The sequence below is a fragment of the Haliotis asinina genome, chromosome 3 (genome assembly GCF_037392515.1).
Source record: "Haliotis asinina isolate JCU_RB_2024 chromosome 3, JCU_Hal_asi_v2, whole genome shotgun sequence".
In the NCBI taxonomy this organism is placed as follows: domain Eukaryota; kingdom Metazoa; phylum Mollusca; class Gastropoda; order Lepetellida; family Haliotidae; genus Haliotis; species Haliotis asinina.
Genome location: NC_090282.1, coordinates 38900680 through 38920863, shown reverse-complemented (window position 1 = coordinate 38920863; position 20184 = coordinate 38900680). Strand labels below are relative to the sequence as shown.

The following is a 20184-nucleotide window of genomic DNA, read 5'->3' as shown; positions in this document are numbered from 1 at the left end:
CAAGGAACATGCGCATGCAAGTTGCCATCATGTCAATGCGATTCCGCGGAACTTCATCTTCCCATAATTAACGACCATGTGCGTCTGTTCAAACACTGCCATTTACCGTTATGTTGAAAAAAAAAGGTCTTGAATATTTAACATCATTTTCTATGAGGGTACACCCTCTAGTTATTATGACGAAGTAGACACAATTTCACATGAACTGCAGCTATTTAAATTCATAACGACTTAACCGTTTGAATGTGTGCATGTATATTCAATCATTACACAGGTACATGCGAATTTTACAACCACCATGTAGGTACAGTCATTGTACTTTCATCAGCCACTACATACAGTACATTTTCACATCATTTCTTGATCTTCGTTTAACGCAAAATTCAGCAATACTCCAGTTGGCAAAATTATGAGGATTCGCAGTCGTAATTCCACTTTATTCGAATTCCCTTTTATTTAAAGTGAAATTCGTCGGTACGTTTTCACTGCAAACAGACTATACTTTTTCCGATTAGTCGCCTTTGTCGATGTGTTTACGTCTACCGTGCGCGTATGACATGATGGCTGTTGTCGACATTTAATCATCATCATCACCATCACCATCACCATCATCATCATCATCATCATCATCATCATCATACAAGCTCAAAGCAGCAGTCGTTCGTTTGAGTTTTTCACAAGCTGCCTTAGTAAATATGCATTAATAATTAAATGAACTGGTGATGAAACAGGAAATACCTGACACAACGAATGCCACTCACCTTGGGAAGGGGTTGGGATAATTATCAGATTTCAGGATCTGTTTGATATCGGAGGCAGTCAGCTGTTGGTCACACATACCATCTGTTAAAAACATAGCTCTAAATATTTACACATTATATTGCCCTCCAATGCATTTTTCATGTGCTGCTTAAACTTTTAAATTACAACTTAATTTACTTTGATTTGTTTAATCCATTTGTACAAACAAACCTTCCACGATTTCATATCTGAGTTTGAACCCTGTGTGATTGCGGGAATGTTCGGTGCCTGTCCTGTACACTACCATCAATGTTGTGAGAAAGAACTGGAACGTAGGTTTGGTTCTTCCACACCAAGATCCAATTATATTGTAATTAGCAGCTGAAAAATAAATATTATCTGCATATTGATAATGTCTAAAGTAATTTGGAATGCATTAAGCTGGCACACCATATGCTCTTAGTGAGAGTACACAACGTTTAGGAATACTCGCAAAGGTGAGAATCCGAAAATCACAGAATTTCTAACCCCGGACTTACATGTAGATGTCGAGACTATGCGTTGACTATTAAGATAAACCATATTTCTAAACTTGTGCTATTGAAATTAGGCGCAGACACTTGGCTGTCTATAGAGATCATAGAGATCGATGATTGTTAATCAAACATAGATCGGTTATCGATAAATATCGGACATGTAAATTGAGCAAATATGTCTGAATAAATGAATAATTCACATCACTGGAGAGTGGTGACAATGATTTAGAAGCAGTCATAAGCAAAGTTCTAAGTGTTTACATTCTGTAAGAAAATTAAAAAACTGTTTTCTATCACAGAATTGAATGTGCCATATTATCGACAGCAGAAGTTTTATATCGACAATTATTAACATTTTTTCTACCGACGATATTTCCAATCACGGACAATTGTAGCCACAGCTAGAACATCACATGTATACACTGTCTCGTACGCAGATGTAATTTAATCCGATTGAAACCAGATTTGTGTTTCAATAAGAAAGACTTACGATATAAGTGGTTATAAGATCTATATACGCACGGTTATACATCTCTACAATGTCTTTGGAACAGTTCTCCGTGTCGTCTAAGTCCGACTCCAGCACTTTGAGCTGTATGTACAACTTCTCAGATGTGTTTGAAAAAATGAACCACCTGCATTCCTGTAAACTGATATCACAACTTTGTAAAGCTATACTCAAAGTAACAGCTGCATTGCTGTAAGCTGACATTACAACTTTGGAAAGATATACACATAGAAACACATGCATTCCTGAAAGCTGACATTACAACTTTGGAAAGATATACACATAGAAACACATGCATTCCTGAAAGCTGACATTACACCTTTGGAAAGATATACACATAGAAACCCCTGCATTCCTGTAAGCAGACATTACAACTTTGGAAAGATATACTCATAGAAACACATGCATTCCTGTAAGCTGACATTACAACTTTGGAAAGATATACACATAGAAACCCCTGCATTCCTGTAAGCAGACATTACAAAGATATACTCATAGAAACACCTGCATTCCTGTAAGCAGACATTACAACTTTGGAAAGATATACTCATAGAAACACCTGCATTCCTGTAAGCAGACATTACAACTTTGGAAAGATATACTCACAGAAACAAATAAGGAAATTCGTGAAAGTACAAGTGTACCTTTATGTGTTACGGGAATTTCAAACACAGTGCAATGTCAACCCTGTGAAGGAACGTGGAAAAGGAACACTTGTACCCTTATTGTTCCCATGAGGGGCGATCAAAAAGTATGTAGAATCACATAGAAAACGAGACAAATGCGGTTATTTCTATGTTTTATGTCTCTATTATCTGCCAAGCTCAAGCAGTTTTGTTTTGCTATTATCCAGTCTCACGATCCCCAGTTTGTTTGATCTTTTAACTTGGTATCCTAAAAAAAACGCAACATCTACAATAAATGCACCACACACTACCGGAAACAAAATATACAAAAACAATGGCGTTTTTGTGAGATTGATAGAAGTCTCCTAGAATCACACTAAGATATTAAAGCTCATTAAAAATCGCTTGTTGAAGGGACACCCTACTTCATGTTGCCTGAAAGAGCTTGTTTGGGAGACACTACCCATCCCATTTCAGATGACCTATTCATAAGGACATAATTTATTGTAATGTTTTCACCTATATAGCTATTCATGCATGATGCTGAAGGTTCAAACTAAACACTGGATAGTCACACAAGTGTTAGTTCACACTCTGTTGTAATCACTAACAGCCTGAATATCTGGACACAATGTTTTAAGAAGATTAATATGGAGATGTCCATCGAAATAATATACATTAAGCAATCCAAATTTGTGACTGTTCATTATGACGGAAAGTCATTCAATACTATACTGAGCATATCTTATTTGATATACTCTGACGGCATACACTTATCCAAGAGATACCAAATGACATATAGTTTTTCATTTTCTGCAGTTTTGTTAGAAATATCATACCTCAATCTGTCGTGATGACTAATATCTCGTTAACCACATTACCCACATATGTGAAATTTTGGATATGACTTCAAAATAAAATGGTGGTCTTTTTCATGAATAATCTGTGTACGAGGGACATCTAATTGAGATTGACATCAGTCTTTGAACGTTAAATGACCACGGATTTTGTTGATGATTGGTTAAAGCGACCATCACCTCATTTAACATGAAAGGGCATGAATCCGGCATGAAAAGTCATTACTGTGTTCGAATCCTTCTCTATCCTCAAGACAATCACGGATTCAACCAGGCATATGTACTCCTAGTCAAACGTCTAATGTGAATTGTTCATTCCAGTCGACTTGGTGTGTGTGCGTGTGTGTGCGTTTTATCTCTCTTCCTCTCTTTCTCTCTCTCTCTCTTTCTCTCTCTGTGCGTGTCTTTCTATGCCACATCTGTAGGATTTTCAGACTCGGGGGTTTGTGATCTAATCCTGACGTGGAAACAAAATGACGTTCTCTTCGCAGAATCCTGAGGCTTTCCCCTCTGAACTAATTTCCATTTTGCTATCAAATATACAATTGAATGAACTTACTCGCTATATCCAGTTGGAAATCCTGGAGACATTATCTCCCCGACAGATTCGTTTGAGATTCGAAGGGTATTGTAGCACCGGTCTTCTGAAATGGCGATAGAAAGCGACTTTAACATACATAATTGGTTGGGATATCTCTTCCGCCTTTTTCCTAAGTTGTCAAAGGTGTGAATCATGGATTATTATTCCTGTGAAATCATTCATCATAACGTCAGTAGGCAAGATTCCAATGTAATGCTTACAATATACCATCCATCATCAAAATATTTAGATACACATCAACTGTGTTTGTCCATTAAACGACTATTCTAATAGACTAATAACAGGCTTTCCTGCTCGGCGCCAACGGTCACAGGAAGATGTCTTAAGGCTAAATGTGTCGGAAAGTGGGAAAGTGGAACACTGTTTATGCCCTTTGGTTATATTAGTGAGTAAATCCGAATTTAGCTTTAAGCCGCTGTTAGCAATATTAGCTTCACATATTTTACCCATGTGAAGAATCGAAACCAAATATGAATCCCAAATCACATAAACAATACAAACAAAATTCAATGAAGCTGCAAGTCTATACCTAAACAGTAAAACGATACAAAAATACTTCATTAACTTTTTGCGCTGGGCATTTATAAACTCGGTTACTTAACTATCTATAGTCACACATGCTATCGATGCATCGATAGTTTTTCGTTTCTACCATCGATTACTAGTATCTGCTATGGGAGACTCAACAATTGCAATCCACAGATAGTTCCACGACTGCATAGCTGCAGTCGTATTATACAGGCCACCAAACGGTTACGAATATGGTTATGTAAATAATGGACGATACTCAGGCAAACCCAAGATCTGCGGATCCTGGCTCAGCTAACGGACGCAACCTCTGGAAGTTAATGGCGTCGTCTTACATTGCTAATTCCCGGCTACCCGGAGACACCCAACTAAGATTATAGGGATGCGTGTTACATTCATATCGCCTCGATAACAAGAGCGTTTATAACGGTAGTTATCTTGACCCCCTTCAACGAGCTTGAGGACAGGAGTTGACCCTACCTTCTTCTGCAACATATTCCACTTCGATTCCGGTATTGATGTGCTCAAGTCCTCTTGGGGAGATAGAGATGATTGAATGCTCATAGATGGCTACTGTCCTCTCTCCCTTCAAGCACAAGGTTTGACTCTTCCTTCTATACCCTGAATGAACACCACAGTGTGTTATAGGACTGTAAACATTAAGACTGACGCCTGCTGTTGAAGGTTTTGTTACAGGGTAAATCATGAATTTATTCGATAGATACAACATTAAGAGACTGAGAGAATCATATACGGAGCCGTCACTTCATCGCAGTGTTCCTTACTTTTGTCACAGATTTTCTCACAGAGGGCAATACAGTGCATGCCAAAAACATTAAAATGTTACTGGTTTTTAAATATATTTTTGTTTCCCTCTGTATTTAAAATATGCAATATTTTTATCTAGAACAAAGGTGTTAATGTAAATGTTATACTGTTGCTAGGAATCTGCTATAGTCTGTTTGCAGTGAAAACGTATAGATGTAAATCGAAGTGAAATTATCATTGTGAATCCTTATACTTTTACGATGCCACTTGAACAGTTACATCTCAGAATTTTTTTCAGCTTTAACAGACGATCATAGTTTCAAATCGCTTTATTTGTTTGTGTTATAAGGGTGTATACTCATTAAATGAAACACTGAGAACAAGTGGGGTTGCTCTACGTTAAGTTTCATCACCTACTGCACGTACATTTGTTTTCCCTGTTCCAACTACTGCGCTTGCTCTCTTGCAATAATAACGATTTGAAACTGTTAATAATAACGATTTGAAACTGTTAATAATAACGATTTGAAACTGTTAATTCTGAGACTTAAATTTTCATTTGGCTAGATTAAATTCGCAATTTTAATTTCACTTTAATTGGATTACTTTTTTGTTTAAAGTGAAATTCATCGGTACGTTTTCACTGCAAAAAGACTATAAACGCTAGTCATTTGTACAGCTATCATTCACAAGGGACAGTTCACTCTGTTCGCTGCCACAATTATCTATTTCAAGGCGGGTTCATAGTTTATAATAAGGCAGATGGGTTATAATTACAGACATCCTCAGACATCACAAACAGTGTTTCGATAAAACCAACCTATAATGGCCTCAACTGCGATGTATGTAAGTGAGCAATCGGGAATAACAGATTTGTCAGCATACTTGAAGGTCAAGAGAACACGTTTGCTTGGAGGACCTGACACGACCCAAGAGCACCTGGAAACACTGAAAACAAAATAATTTCGAAAATAAATGTCAAATCTTTAAGCATACCGTAGTTGATATCTAAAATGTCTTACGAAAACCTAACACGGTTTTGAAATCAAATAGTCGCAAGATTATGTGGAAACTATCTGAAGGTCTGCTCTGTTTACATGGTAGATGACCATGGCTGTCCAGCATTTTGCAAGGACAGGTGAGTGTGTGAGTTTTATCTGGCAATCATTGGTTACTGAAGATCTGTTCTAACCCGGTTTTACATGGACAAGACCCATTTGTTGCCATGAGATACGGATGTCGCCATTGTTCAGTTACAAACTAAACATGTTGACGTTATTCATCTGTGCTAAACGCCTCAACTTTTACAATCAGCTGACACATTTTTGTTTGAGGTGTTGATTTACGATTGATTTGCTATTATTAGTTTCATCAGAATAATATATTAACCTTACTGGATATAAACATTTCCCATAGCCTACGTGTACAACTGTCTGAGGTGTACAACTATCGGACGTTTTCAGTAAACCAGATGAGGTATATAAAGATTGACCCATCAATAAACACTGGCCCACTGTTGGTTAGACCAGATTTGCGGAATACAAAGGGACTTTCTAGAGTGCCATGAATTTTAACGTTAAGGGTTCAGGAGGTATCATGAACGTACAACACCCCGACTTTGATATATATAGGAGGTAAACTTAGAGTGTTTGAAAATCAGAGACATGCTGTACGGAATTCATGGCGATTAAATTTCAACTGGAGGTCCAACTGAAATTTAGTCGCCATCACTTCAGTACAGCATGTCTCTGATTTTCAAACACTGTAAGTTTATCTATATTGTACCATTGACCCATTTAAAATCGGACTTCCTCGCTCTGCGGAAGACACTGCGTAATCTGGCACGAGAGGCGAGTTAAACTCGTATGTGAAGGGAGTGGTTGGTGCCGTTCGTATTTTGTAAACATTTCAACATAAGAAATATTCTGTCCAAAGAAAACAAACCACTGTTTATTCAATGCAGTAATGTAATACCTAAGAGTTTGTTTTATAATCCCAACGCTATACGACTGAAAATAGCCTATAGTTTTGTTTGCCGTGATACTGTACCCCCTTGGTCACACAATACTGGATTCGTCTGACCTACTAAATTTCTAGGAAGCAGAATGACGCAACAGTTTGAAATGGCGGACCAGCCAGCCTGGTTCCCTGGGTCTGATGCGCCTGCGCTACGCTCCGACACTGACCCAGGCAACCACTGCTGCATGGCGGCGTTCACTGCAGGGAGACGCGCCATATATTTACTGTAGAAAAATCCGAGGACGGGGATTAGACGTTTTTCATAGCATTTTCATCGATACTATGGTAAAGTGTACGTCACCGGAACAACGGCCATATCTTTACTTTCAGTGTTGGAAAACGTTATTTAAGCAGTTTCGAGACACGAAAATCGTCGTTACATAGGCGATATGTAAACAATGACACACCTCCTACTTTCATCACCGACATGTGCTTTGATGTTTCGTGTCAGCTCGTTATTACCACGAAATCGTACACATAAAACATAGATCTGAACGACCACACTGATTGAAAATAGCTAGCATCTTCATTTTAGCACATTTGATGGCGAAAATATCGCCCATTACGTCCCGTGTCATCCATCGCGTCAGGCTAGGTTTAGCGGATATATTTTTCGACAAGGTAAAGCGCTTCGATTGATATGAATGAGGTTAATGACAGCTAGGGTTTGGCATTCTGATATTTAGCCTCTACAAAAGAAAATGGAACAGTTAACGTATATGCCAGTATCATTCAGAAATGTTTAAGATTATAATAAACATAGTGAATCAAATTATCAATCTGCAAAAGTACACACACATCTACAGCTCAAAAAATGAATTTGGTACTTCATATTCCTAAACTGAGTACACAAAAATAATGGTATGATTAGTATGTTGATACATTGGCATACATATAAGGGAAGAATAAGATAGATAAACATTCCAGTGTTTCTGAACTGTCAAATTAAGGGTGATTTTTACCTTTTAAACCTGTCATGAGAACTGTATATTTTGTGACTTGAAGCTAGTATCAGTGTACTGTCACTGATTTTGCATTTGAATTTTGAGTATTTTGCTCAGTACTTGTTGACCAGTTCATTATTGTGATTTTTTTTTCATCTTAATTTTATGGTGTGTATCTAGAAATGTTTTCTTGATATAGATACTGGGTAGTATGTTAACACCTAAACTTATTTGTACTAAAGCACTAACTACTCTTGGTGCACACAGTAAAAAGGATGTTATGGCATTGTACACATGTCAAAAGAAAGTTGAAAATAAAATAACATCAAGATTAATATGATATTTAATGCTATGATTGTTCCTATGGCGTGTAAGTGTGCAGAAGTATAGGGGACCTCATGCTGTAAAATTATTGAAGATGTACAGCAACAATGTGCGAAAGGTTTCTCAAAACTGCAAACAATGCTATTGTCTGAGGAGAATGTGGCACAACATCTCTCCAAGTTAAAAAGCTTGTGCACACCACAGGGCTATAAACTATTGGTGCAGACTACTGTAACTGGATGAGCTGCTCAAAGAATATTCTGTTTAGATTTGAATTTGAACGTATGTGATTAGCACAAGGTGTGAAGATAATTATTCACTTTTCGAAACAAAGATCGTTTTAAAACCTTAAACAACAATGATGTAGTTCTATCAATAGTTTGTCTGATTCCTTTTATTAACAGCATTTAAAATCAGTGTTGAATGTGGAAAAGAATCTTACATTCCCTATCCCTATACACTTTAGACCACCCACGGTTCTTTTCAGGTGTAGTGGGTTTAAACTTCCAGTCGATTTTGGAAGATACACAAATGTCCCAAACACTGAATGACTGTACATTTTGTATATTAAGGGGAAGATATTTTGTTGAATATGAGTTTCATATGTATGTATTGCTTGTATGTGACCACTACTCAACCATACGAATTTTGTATGTATCTTAAACAATAATTATTATATGTACAGTCCTGCATTATAACAGTTTAGAGCCGAGTGCAGCCTTAAACAACAAACCAACCATCATCTTTTATCTGAAAACTTTGACAGACAGACCTCTGATATATATAACTCATGTCTATATTTATGTTAAAAAGCCAAGGGAATTGTAATAGATTGCTTCACTGACATGCTTGTGTCACGAAATCCAGCATTGTCTGTATTAAACTGGTTATTGTGATTTTAATAACAAGAGGTATCAGAATTGAATATATCCCTCTCCCCACCCCTCTCCAACCCCAGATATAGCTACAGTAATTTTATGTAATATGTAATAGGAAATGGACACATTATGAAATATCAATGACTGTTTTTTCACCTAACATGTCTTTTCACTTAACACTTAACAAGATGAGCCCCATCTTGGAGTGTTGTGTATCAGTGTCTTTTAGACAAGCACACTTTCCTTTTATGAATGGGCTCTTTCAAAACAAGCTAATAAACACACAGTTATGAATATTTCATGATGTATCTGTTTTCCTATTGTATACAAAACTAGTACTGTAGCTATATATGGGTTGGGGAATTGGGTATATTCAGTGTTATATATAATGCTCCAGTATGTAATCAACCTTCCAGTAGCATCCCCCAGATATTGCCATACCGTGTGTACTGTTAAACCTTTGAAGATCAATGCCACTATGATGTGACCCAGTGTTATATTGAAATGATATATACCAAATGAATACCAATAATATACCAAATGAATACAAATAATAAATGCAAAAACATTGATGAGTGAATCATTTATGTGTTTCAAAAGTGTTAGATCTAATTATTATTACTATAATAATGTAACGTAAAAAACATTTTCTAGTTACAATTACTGGGATTTCAGTTTGTTTCCAACACACATAACAGGAGAAAATAGAGCCAAATCAACGAATTACACGTCATCAAATTCCCCCCAAATGAAGACGCTAACGATTTTCAATCAGTGTGGTCGTTCAGATCTATGTTTTATGTGTACGATTTCGTGGTAATAGCGAGCTGACACGAAACATCAAAGCACATGTCGGTGATGAAAGTAGGAGGTGTGTCATTGTTTACATATCGCCTATGTAACGACGATTTTCGTGTCTCGAAACTGCTTAAATAACGTTTCCCAGCACTATAAATAAAGATGGCCGTTGTTCTGGTGACGTACACTTTACCATAGTATCGATGAAAATGCTATGAAAAACGTCTAATCCCCGTCCTCGGATTTTTCTACAGTAAATGTATGGCGCGTCCCGCTGCAGTGAACGCCGCAATGCAGCAGTGGTTGCCTGGGTCAGTGTCGGAGCGTAGCGCAGGCGCACCAGACTCAGGGAACCAGGCTGCGGACGAGCCAGTGTTTACATTTTGAGAAAGTTTGAAATATGATGTGAAAGTGGAAAATAATTGACTGGCTGCCGAATTAGAAAACTCCAGAATCGAAGAATACACCCTTTCCTGATAGACCTACGACCTGTAACTCATCTAAAACTACTGATTTTTACAATCGGCGAGTCTCGATCGTGTTTTCACGTGCTTGCCTTCACCCCGGCATGCGACGAAAGAGTTACAGTGCTGCTTTGTCACAATGCGTGTACATGCAACTAAATCGGGATTCCGAATCTCTGTTCTACCTAGGGCTCCTTTCCAGTTTAAATGGGTGTGAATGTTACTATCAAAATTATATTAATATATTCAGAGAGTAAGCCGTAGTCTAACTGTGTAGTGAAGACGCATTTTCAATCCAAAAATTTCCAATTGCATGTGTTGAAAATTCCAGAGTCCGCACCAAAATCTATGGAGTTGTTGTTGTTATGATCCGACATCATTGTGGTCAAACGGAAGTAGTTCTAACAATAAGACTTGTTAATGCGCGGTGAAACGGTCAAAAATCAGAAGAACGTCAATCCAGAATTGATGTCGTCTGATTGTTCCGAACAACCAATCAGAATCCAGTATTTTCTTGAGTCATGGTAGAATTACATCTTATTTATTCAGGTCATGCTTATAAATATATCAGAGTCGAGCGCCTATGTCCATGCTGTACGGGATCGGGTCGCTGATCATGACTTGGTTGGCACATGCCATCGCATCCTACCTGCCTAAAGCGATGTTTTGATCACTGGATTGTTTGATCTGAACTCGACTGTTTGCAGACCGCCGCCACATGACTGAATTATTCGGCGTTAAACAACCAACCAAACAACCTCCCAAGCTTTTACACTGATAGGAAACAAACTGTATAATAAACATACTCACTTTTGTATTCCAGATGGGTAGCCAGGAGTTCGAACATATCCTGGTGTAAACATTGCCAAGAATGCAATGTGGTAGGCACAAACTGAAACAAATTCCACAATACCATGAAGAAAGGATGTATCTACTTTCCACAGATCTGTGAACACAACATAAGATGTCACAAAACAGCCATATAGCATAGAGAGCCGAGTTAGAACTGATCTTCAGCAACCTTTGCTTGTCATAAGAGTGACTAACAGGATCCGGTGGTCAAAACTCCCTGACTTCACTGACACATATCATCGCAGCTGCGTAGATCGATGTTCATTCTATTGATCACCGTATCGTATGGTCCAGACTCTTTAAAGAACGGTCCAACCCACAGCGTTTCAGCAGTGGTTACAGTTTCAAACTGGGCATTTAGGGAGGACAGTATCATTTCAGAAACATTTTCTTTTAATTTTATCTTTATTAAGATAATAAAGACGTTAATTTCTCCAGTACCATATTTTTCACATTATTTATTTAGTAGAAGCTCAGATAATTTAACTTCCTATCATTTCATTAATTTTAAACATTGCATTATTAAGGGAGGTTATTTAATGTGGTTTCTGAAGTACATCTATTATGAGCCTGGTTGTAGTCCAGTGTCAAGATGTTGTCGGTGAGGATGGCGGTGCCGTTTTCGATGACAATAGTCATGGCGTTCTGTGATGATGCAAAGTTCTGCGTTCGTCTCCTTGTTGGCAATCCACAAAAAGCTCCCAAATACAGCAGATTCGTGGAGTTATCTGAAGCGGGACATATTCAAAAGTGTCAATTCTAAATACTCGTCATTGAGTCTATAACATGTCACACGTTCAAATGTTCTCTCCGGTAATCAACATGCTGACAGTAAAGTGTAGTTTTCTCATATGTTGCATATCTCCAAAGAGTGAGGATCGATCGTCGATATTCTAACATTTTTTTCACAATTAGATCATGACTATTTGAATGCGATCGTACAAGAACTCTGCCTGTGTGAGTTTAGTTTTAGGCCACTTTTTGCAAACTTCCAGCAATATCAATGTTTGGAACACCAGGAATGGGTTCACACATTGTGCCCGTGTGTGGAATCGAACCCGTGTCTTCGGCGTGACGAGCAACGCTTTAACCATTAGTCCAGCCCACCACACGTCTTGATCTCTGAGACAACATAAATTCCTAAATGTGATTAGAATCTGTGACTTCGTTGAATGCTTGTCATTATATCCCTATGTCGTTGCTCATAACATCGATCATTGGATTGAATGTTCCAAACTCGAATATTGAGCTGTAGCTAAGCAAGCATTTGTGGTGTTAAACAACATTCAAACAAACATTCGGGCACATGTTTGATTTCGTTTTGTCCTGTTATTGACCGACCAGCGTGGAAGTGTTCCAATTGCAGCAAATGTTTTTATCTGTACTGTACATCATTTACAGTAAAATTCATAACATGGTTAAGAAAGATGTGAGATACTTCGATATCCATTCTTTCAGTTTACTTAACTTGTACAAAAGAACACGAGTGAATGAATTTAGCTTTAGGCCGCATTTACCAATATTCAAGCAATATCATGGCAGTGTTCACGAATAGCGTCTGACCCTCTGACAAATCTGGCAGGATTAACCAGTGGTCAGATAGAAATCACCAACCCGCCAGCCCCAGTGTCTGACCGACTGTCTGTTCTGTTCACAACAGATTTTCACGTTATTTGCGGCAAGTGACACTTGTTTGCTTTTTAGAAACCTTATGTTTGTTATCATATAATGTTAATCATTTCAATGCCAATTATGAGATATGTCAAATCTAAAATGTTTGTTTAACTTATTTCTGTGGGTCCTATGGGTCAGACAGACATATGAAACTTACAGAACCCAATGTCCTGTTACTTTGAAACACCATCGTGAACACTGTATCACGGTGGGGGACACCAGGAATTTGCTTCATACATGGTGCCAATTTGGGGAATCGAACCCAGGTCTTCGCTTTAACCACAAAGCGACCCTTTCGACCCCGAACGAAAGTGAAATAATGCACAAACCAGCTTCTGAATTAATACATAATGTAGGATGTGTACTACATTAGAAAAATGTCATAGCACTGTTCTGTGCCCTATCCTATATGCCTGGGAACACTTACCCCCAGAATAAAACCGAATATTGCCATCCTTGCAGACCTGCTGGGTAACGTTGGCCGTTGTGTTAACCTCCACCTCCACAAAGGATGTATATGGATCTTCAGTCCGTATAAGGATAATGCTTCTTCGCCCGATGGATGAAATGGACACACATTAAAATCATACAGTCCTGCATATCATATTTCCAAATTCACATTTTTCATATGAAATTCAATTGTTAATGAACACACGATGTCATTTGCCGACAAAGTGTAACCCTAAATCTCGAAATGTGGCAAGTTTGAATCTCTCAAAACGTTCGCTTGAAGAAAGTCACGTCTCGTATGGAAGTATTCTCATTTTTCATCAACGAGTGGCCAGCTAGCACCTTGTTGACGTAGCCGACCTTTAATGACAAAAATATTGGTACTTTTGACATGGATTCTGTGGAGCGTGTAGTAGTAGTAATAGTAGAAGCAATAGTAGTTAGTAGAAGTAGTAATACTAATAGTACTACGAAATATGGTGGATGTATCAATAGTTGTAGAGGAAGCAATAGTAGTAGAAAAAGTAATAGTAGTAGTGTTCTTGTACTAACCTTTCTCCGGCGGGATACGCGGACTGGTTGTAAGAAAATGTCTGTGTAGTCCCGTTAGCCACAAGACTGATATTGACACCATGCACTGGAAATGTAACGTGACATGTGAGACATGACAGTCTCTCTCTCTCTCTCTCTCTCTCTCTCTCTCTCTCTCTCTCTCTCACTCACTCACTCACACACACACACACACACACACACACGCACGCACACACACACACACACACACACACACAAACGGTAGATCGACATTCACTCTCTCGAATCTCTTTCCTTGTAGTAACCGACACATCGTAAAATAACATACATGGTTTCATTCCTGTAACTATATATTTAAGGGATACTTCAGGCAGTCTGATAGGGATGATTGAAAGTCTATTTTGACTGTTTTGTTTTAATTTCCTTATGCATATGTCTAAAGAGAATAAGGTGTTATAATATGAGCAGAAAATATTGAGAATTTAAAGATTGTAAAGTTGTTTTTGTTTTTCACTCATTAGTCACATATTAAATGTGAATATTAGCAGAACCTAACTACAGAATCAGACACCTGAAGAGTTAGTATTTTGTCAAGTCACCATGGGCAGCAATGCAAGCTTCAATGCGACGAGGCATACTACTGATCAAAGAAGTTAGAAAGTCGTGGTCCATTCTGTCCCATCTCGGACCACATCTTCTTCACAAAGAATGAAAAAGGATTAACGGAGTTGTCTCTCTTGAATGAAACCAAGCAGCTGATAACTGGTCAAGGTGATTTATGCTAGAAATCCAATTTACATATTCCTAACATTCTCAATAATTTCTGGTCATAATATATACACAAATCGTAAACCAATCCTTGACATAGGGTGACTTATTGCAGTCACAAAGATGATGATAATAGATACCCAATTAATGCTTTAGGGGAATTTTGTGTACATCAGAGGTAAGAGCATAAGAATACATGTGCAAACATGAGTTTATAACAAGGGTCTAAACCATGGATTGGGTCTTGTAAGATTTAAAGCAGATGACATGAACAGAGTGTCTATTCTATGAAATTAAAACAAGCAACTTTAACAATCCACTTCAATTTGTTCAGTCTTATTCTGAAGCGAGAGGAGTCTTTACGAATAGTGCATAGAAATGTAAACTAGATTGTACTGTTAATTATGAATAAGATTACATAATTAAGATTAATATTTTATCAAGTATGATTTACATACTGAACTTATAAGTTATAGAAATCTAACACGGGTTGAAAAGACCATGTGTATAATGTCAAGCCTTCGGCTCTACGCAGCTGTCTGTGCAGTTCATACGACTAACGTCATGCGTTTATTCAGGGCTTCATTCACGACAATGTCGCTTTTGTTGAATTGCTCAAGGCATTCATGCAATATCTGCACAGCAGTTGAAGACGTGTTTTCTTCAGTGACACTTTCAGCTACTCGCACTGTAAATACATGGTGTAGGTAGTGCAGAGCGGCAGGTAACCGACGTGAGCGTGACCTAAATGAATACTTGTATCTCGTTTGAAACTACCTGCAGACACACTGTATAAGGAAGCTGTTTGAACAAACAAATGATAAACTGTTGTAACATATGATAAAGTGTTGTAACATAAGATAAAGTATTGTAACAAAGTGCTGTAACAAATGATAAAGTGATGTAACAAAGTGTTGTAACAAATGATAAAGTTTTGTAACAAAGTGTTGTAACAAATGATAAAGTGATGTAACAAATGATAAAGTGTTGTAACAAAGTGTTGTAACAAATGATAAAGTGATGTAACAAATGATAAAGTGTTGTAACAAATGATGAAGTGTTGTAACAAATGATGAAGTGTTGTAACAAAGTGTTGTAACAAATGATAAAGTGATGTAACAAATGATAAAGTGCTGCAACAAAGTGTTGTAACAAATGATAAAGTGTTGTAACAAATGATAAAGTGGTGTAACAAATGATGAAGTGTTGTAACGAAGTGTTGTAACAAATGATAAAGTGCTGTAACAAAGTGTTGTAACAAATGATAAAGTGTTGTAACAAATGATAAAGTGTTGTAACAAAGTGTTGTAACAAATGATACAGTGTTGTAACAAATGATAAAGTGTTGTAACAAAGTGTTGTAACAAATGATACAGTGATGTAACAAATGATAAAGTGTTGTAACAAAGTGTTGTAACAAATGATAAAGTGATGTAACAAATGATAAAGTGTTGTAACAAAGTGTTGTAACAAATGATAAAGTGTTGTAACAAATGATAAAGTGTTGCAACAAATGATAAAGTGATGTAACAAATGATAAAGTGTTGTAGCAAAGTGTTGTAACAAATGATAAAGTGTTGTAACAAATGATAAAGTGATGTAACAAATGATAAAGTGTTGTAACAAAGTGTTGTAACAAATGATAAAGTGTTGTAACAAATGATAAAGTGTTGTAACAAATGATAAAGTGATGTAACAAATGATAAAGTGTTGTATCAAAGTGTTGTAACAAATGATAAAGTGTTGTAACAAATGATAAAGTGTTGTAACAAATGATAAAGTGTTGTAACAAATGATAAAGTGTTGTAATTGCTACCCGATCTATTATTACCATGGTTATACCCACTAAGGCATCACTGTTTCTTCTTCCGTTTTTTAACGTAAAACTCGGATAAGAATAATAAAAAAACGACGCTGAGATAAGTCACGAAGATCAAAGTAAATGTAAGTGAATGTAACGCCGGTGTTATCAGTATCACGACTGCTATTAAGTAGCTTTTACCTGAATTGTTTTGGCACTAAACAAACTACTAGTGAAGTGATTATGAACGAATCAGTTTGGTATAACAATTCCATAAAAAATATGGCAAGTCCGTATACAATGAAGTGTAATCCTTAGTGGATAACAAAGTTACTATTTTTTTATTATGTGATGTTTTGATATGGATTCTTATACCGTTGTCATAAACAGATTCTAAAATAAAAATACGTAAGTCCATATATATTGCACAGTGGCATGAAAGGGTATAATATATTTGACTGCCTGTATTAAAGACTACGGTAATAGATATATGTTTGATGAAGTTTTATTTGTAAAAAATACATTTGAGTTCGTGATCTATTAAACATGCTATTTTAAGGTTTTTTTTATATATATTTACAAATCAGTTAGTGAAAATTTCTCAAGAACCAATATTGCTATTCCACACCCCCAAAATGCTTAATAAATCTGGATGTAAGGGATTTTATGACATTTTGCATGAGCCCAATTTTACCAAAATTACGACCTACTCTAACTGGGGCTGTTACCTAGGGAAAACATATATTATACTGATTCAGAGGGGATAAACATTATTTTCGTGCTAAAATTATCGACTCCAAGTAGTGAATGAAGGTGGTTCAGTTGAAAGTTTTGCACAACATCCTGAATAAAAACAGTTATTTATTTAAGATTGGTTATGATCTATCAGCAGCTTGTACCTTATGTAACGATGTTAAATATCTTAATAATATAATATGTAATATAATATGTAAATGTTTATTATTCTGTCGATACATGAGAAAAGCTATTAAAATGCAAATGAAATGATACAGAAGGCAGAATCACCTTTAATGCAGAATATAGTTTGGTTTTAAGGGTAAACATAATAATCCTTTGAATGTTGTTACCATGATGACAAAATCTCTCCACAAATTTAATAGAAAAATGACTATACCAAGTTTTTTTATCTTTTCAAAATGAAATATGTTACACGAAACCTCAAAGTGTATTTCATATTCGTTTGCTTTACTGCAGATTGCCACCGTGCAGGATTTGTGCCTCCTAACCTTTTTTCTATTTATAGACCCGTGAAGGTCTCGGGGTAGAACAGGCCCTCAGCAACCCATGCTTGCCATAAAAGGTGAATATGCTTGTCGTAAGAGGCGACTAACGGGATCGGGTGGTCATGCTCACTGACTTGGTTGACACATGTCATCGGTTCCCAATTGCGCAGATCGATGTTCATGTTGTTTGTTGATCACTGGATTGTCTGGTCCAGACTCGATTATTTATAGACCGCCGCCATATAGCTGGAATATTTCTGAGTGCGGCGTAAAACTAAACACACTCACTCACTCTTTCTATTTACTGTTTAGAAAATATCTACACCGATTCCTGAAAATTGAAGATATTATAAGCACTCAATTTGTGATGTGATGTGATGTGATGTGATGTGTGTGTGTGTGTGTGTGTGTGTGTGTGTGTGTGTGTGTTAGTGTGTGATACAAATAATATGTGCATATGTACAGGTGTACGAAGGTGTACATGTATTGGAGCGTCTATATATATGTGTGTGTGTTTGTGTGTGTGTTTTTTTTTTTTTTTTTGTGTGTGTGTGTGTGTGTGTGTGTGTGTGTGTGTGTGCGTGTGCATGTATGTACATGAAGGTTCACTGCAAATGATAATTGTAACTTCAAGCGATGAAAGAAAAGGTATGAAAAGTCCAGATAGATGGACTTAATTAGCAACGATGAGTGGAAAAAATATTACGACTGTCTGCCGGCGTGTGATTGGCTTAGACAACTGACTTTGTGTACTGGCGATTAACCGTGCTGGCGATTAACTGCCTGACTCTGAGTGTGCGGGTCCGAATTCGGGATTGGACACAACTCGAATCTTTACTTCAGTTAAAATGCGTAATCCCAAATATAACACAATTTGCATTTAACCGCTTTTTGAAGGAACATTGTATACTCAATCCACAAAGTGTTCGTAATGTTATGACCTGTCGTGACTCTTTAGTTTATCATAGGCTTACGAATGTGGTTACGCCACGAATGTATGATGGATCGGGACCAAAAGAGATCCACAAAAACCACATAAAGCAATAAACTGTGAGGCATATTATCGTGTCATATTAAAGAGATCAATACATGTGAGTCATGGACTGGTGAGGTATAACAGATCTAGAGTTACACGTCACATTCAATATTTGTGTATTCACGACTTGCATACATGTGCGCATACATGCGTTCATGTGTGCGTGTATATTTGTGTGTCTGGCCATTCCAGACTAATGCCATTAGGTCAAAGTGTCTGTCCCTGTTCATCACAGATAATCCACGCATTACACCTGGACAGGCCGACCCGTGTTATCCCCTTAATGTCGAGCGTAACGCGGGGTACATCAAGTCATATCATTTAATGTCTTTGGTATGAACACGTCAAAGGGAAGAGCACCGAGCACACGATTTCCCCTGTCAGTGTACTCGTCCTGTTCATAAGGTCACTGCGATGGTCATTCTGGATTAACGACACATGAATTTATCTCACCTGTTGTCCCGAAGGCTTGTGCTAGTAAGATAACAGGCCACCATAAAATGCCATACGTGGCCATGTTGTCACCTGCATACCATCATAATCCTTCTCTTGGATGTCGCAATAACCTCAAAGTAAACATATCCCTCCACCTATTCACCTAGCCAGCCGCGACGGAAAACGTTTGTTTGCCTTGTCAAGCCTCTTTTTCAATGGCGATAGTGTCGCCTAGACTGTCGATAGTCGCTGTAGAATATTGTGCTCTGAGCGTTCAGTGAAGCGTAACGATATCACCCGTGAGGCGGTAGAATCTATCCACTGTGAAGCATTTATGCGGAGCCACACTGCGTCCTTTGCACTAAACATTTAGAAAGAACACAAACAAGTCTGCATTCGACTCCCAATAGACACAAAACAGCACTGCTGTGCGAATGATAAAATGCTAATCAGCTACATATAAACATTTCTGTTCGGGCACTAAACTATAATACAGCTGAGAAGAGCTACAAATCCACATGCATGTTAGATTTTCTTCTCTTCAGTCTACGTTGTAGTTGAAATCAGAGAAATACCAACACATATATCTAGGTTTCGCAATTAAGTCTGGATTATTGACCGAAGTAGATCACGGCCATTCATTCATGAGTCATAATGTGACAAATCCTGCCGTATTTTACCGCATGTTACGAAGATGCTCTTCACACATGAAAAACGTCATAAAATGATTTTTATTTTAGGGTGGATGCCCACGTACATATAGACGGCTGCACAGCTAAATATATTAGCTAAATTCTGACG

The 20184-nt window shown here is 37.4% G+C and overlaps 1 protein-coding gene across 2 annotated transcripts in view; it reads right to left on the bottom strand.

Annotated features, from left to right (window-relative positions):
- Positions 1-19600, bottom strand: part of LOC137277970 (cubilin-like) — a 34704-nt gene extending 15104 nt beyond the window's left edge. The window contains exons 1-11 of one of the 2 annotated variants that reach the window (XM_067809989.1): positions 19402-19600; positions 14121-14205; positions 13546-13664; positions 12002-12172; positions 11403-11484; positions 5986-6113; positions 4878-5018; positions 3828-3912; positions 1800-1927; positions 973-1122; positions 762-843 (exon numbers count right to left, since the gene is read on the bottom strand). In XM_067809989.1, the coding sequence (XP_067666090.1) occupies positions 762-843; positions 973-1122; positions 1800-1927; positions 3828-3912; positions 4878-5018; positions 5986-6113; positions 11403-11484; positions 12002-12172; positions 13546-13664; positions 14121-14205; positions 19402-19465 (1235 nt within the window). In that variant the 5' untranslated portion in view covers positions 19466-19600. Of the gene's footprint in view, positions 1-761; positions 844-972; positions 1123-1799; positions 1928-3827; positions 3913-4877; positions 5019-5985; positions 6114-11402; positions 11485-12001; positions 12173-13545; positions 13668-14120; positions 14206-19401 lie in introns of both variants that reach the window. The other variant, XM_067809988.1, reaches the window with a different exon arrangement.
- Between the last annotated feature and the right edge of the window lie 584 nt (positions 19601-20184).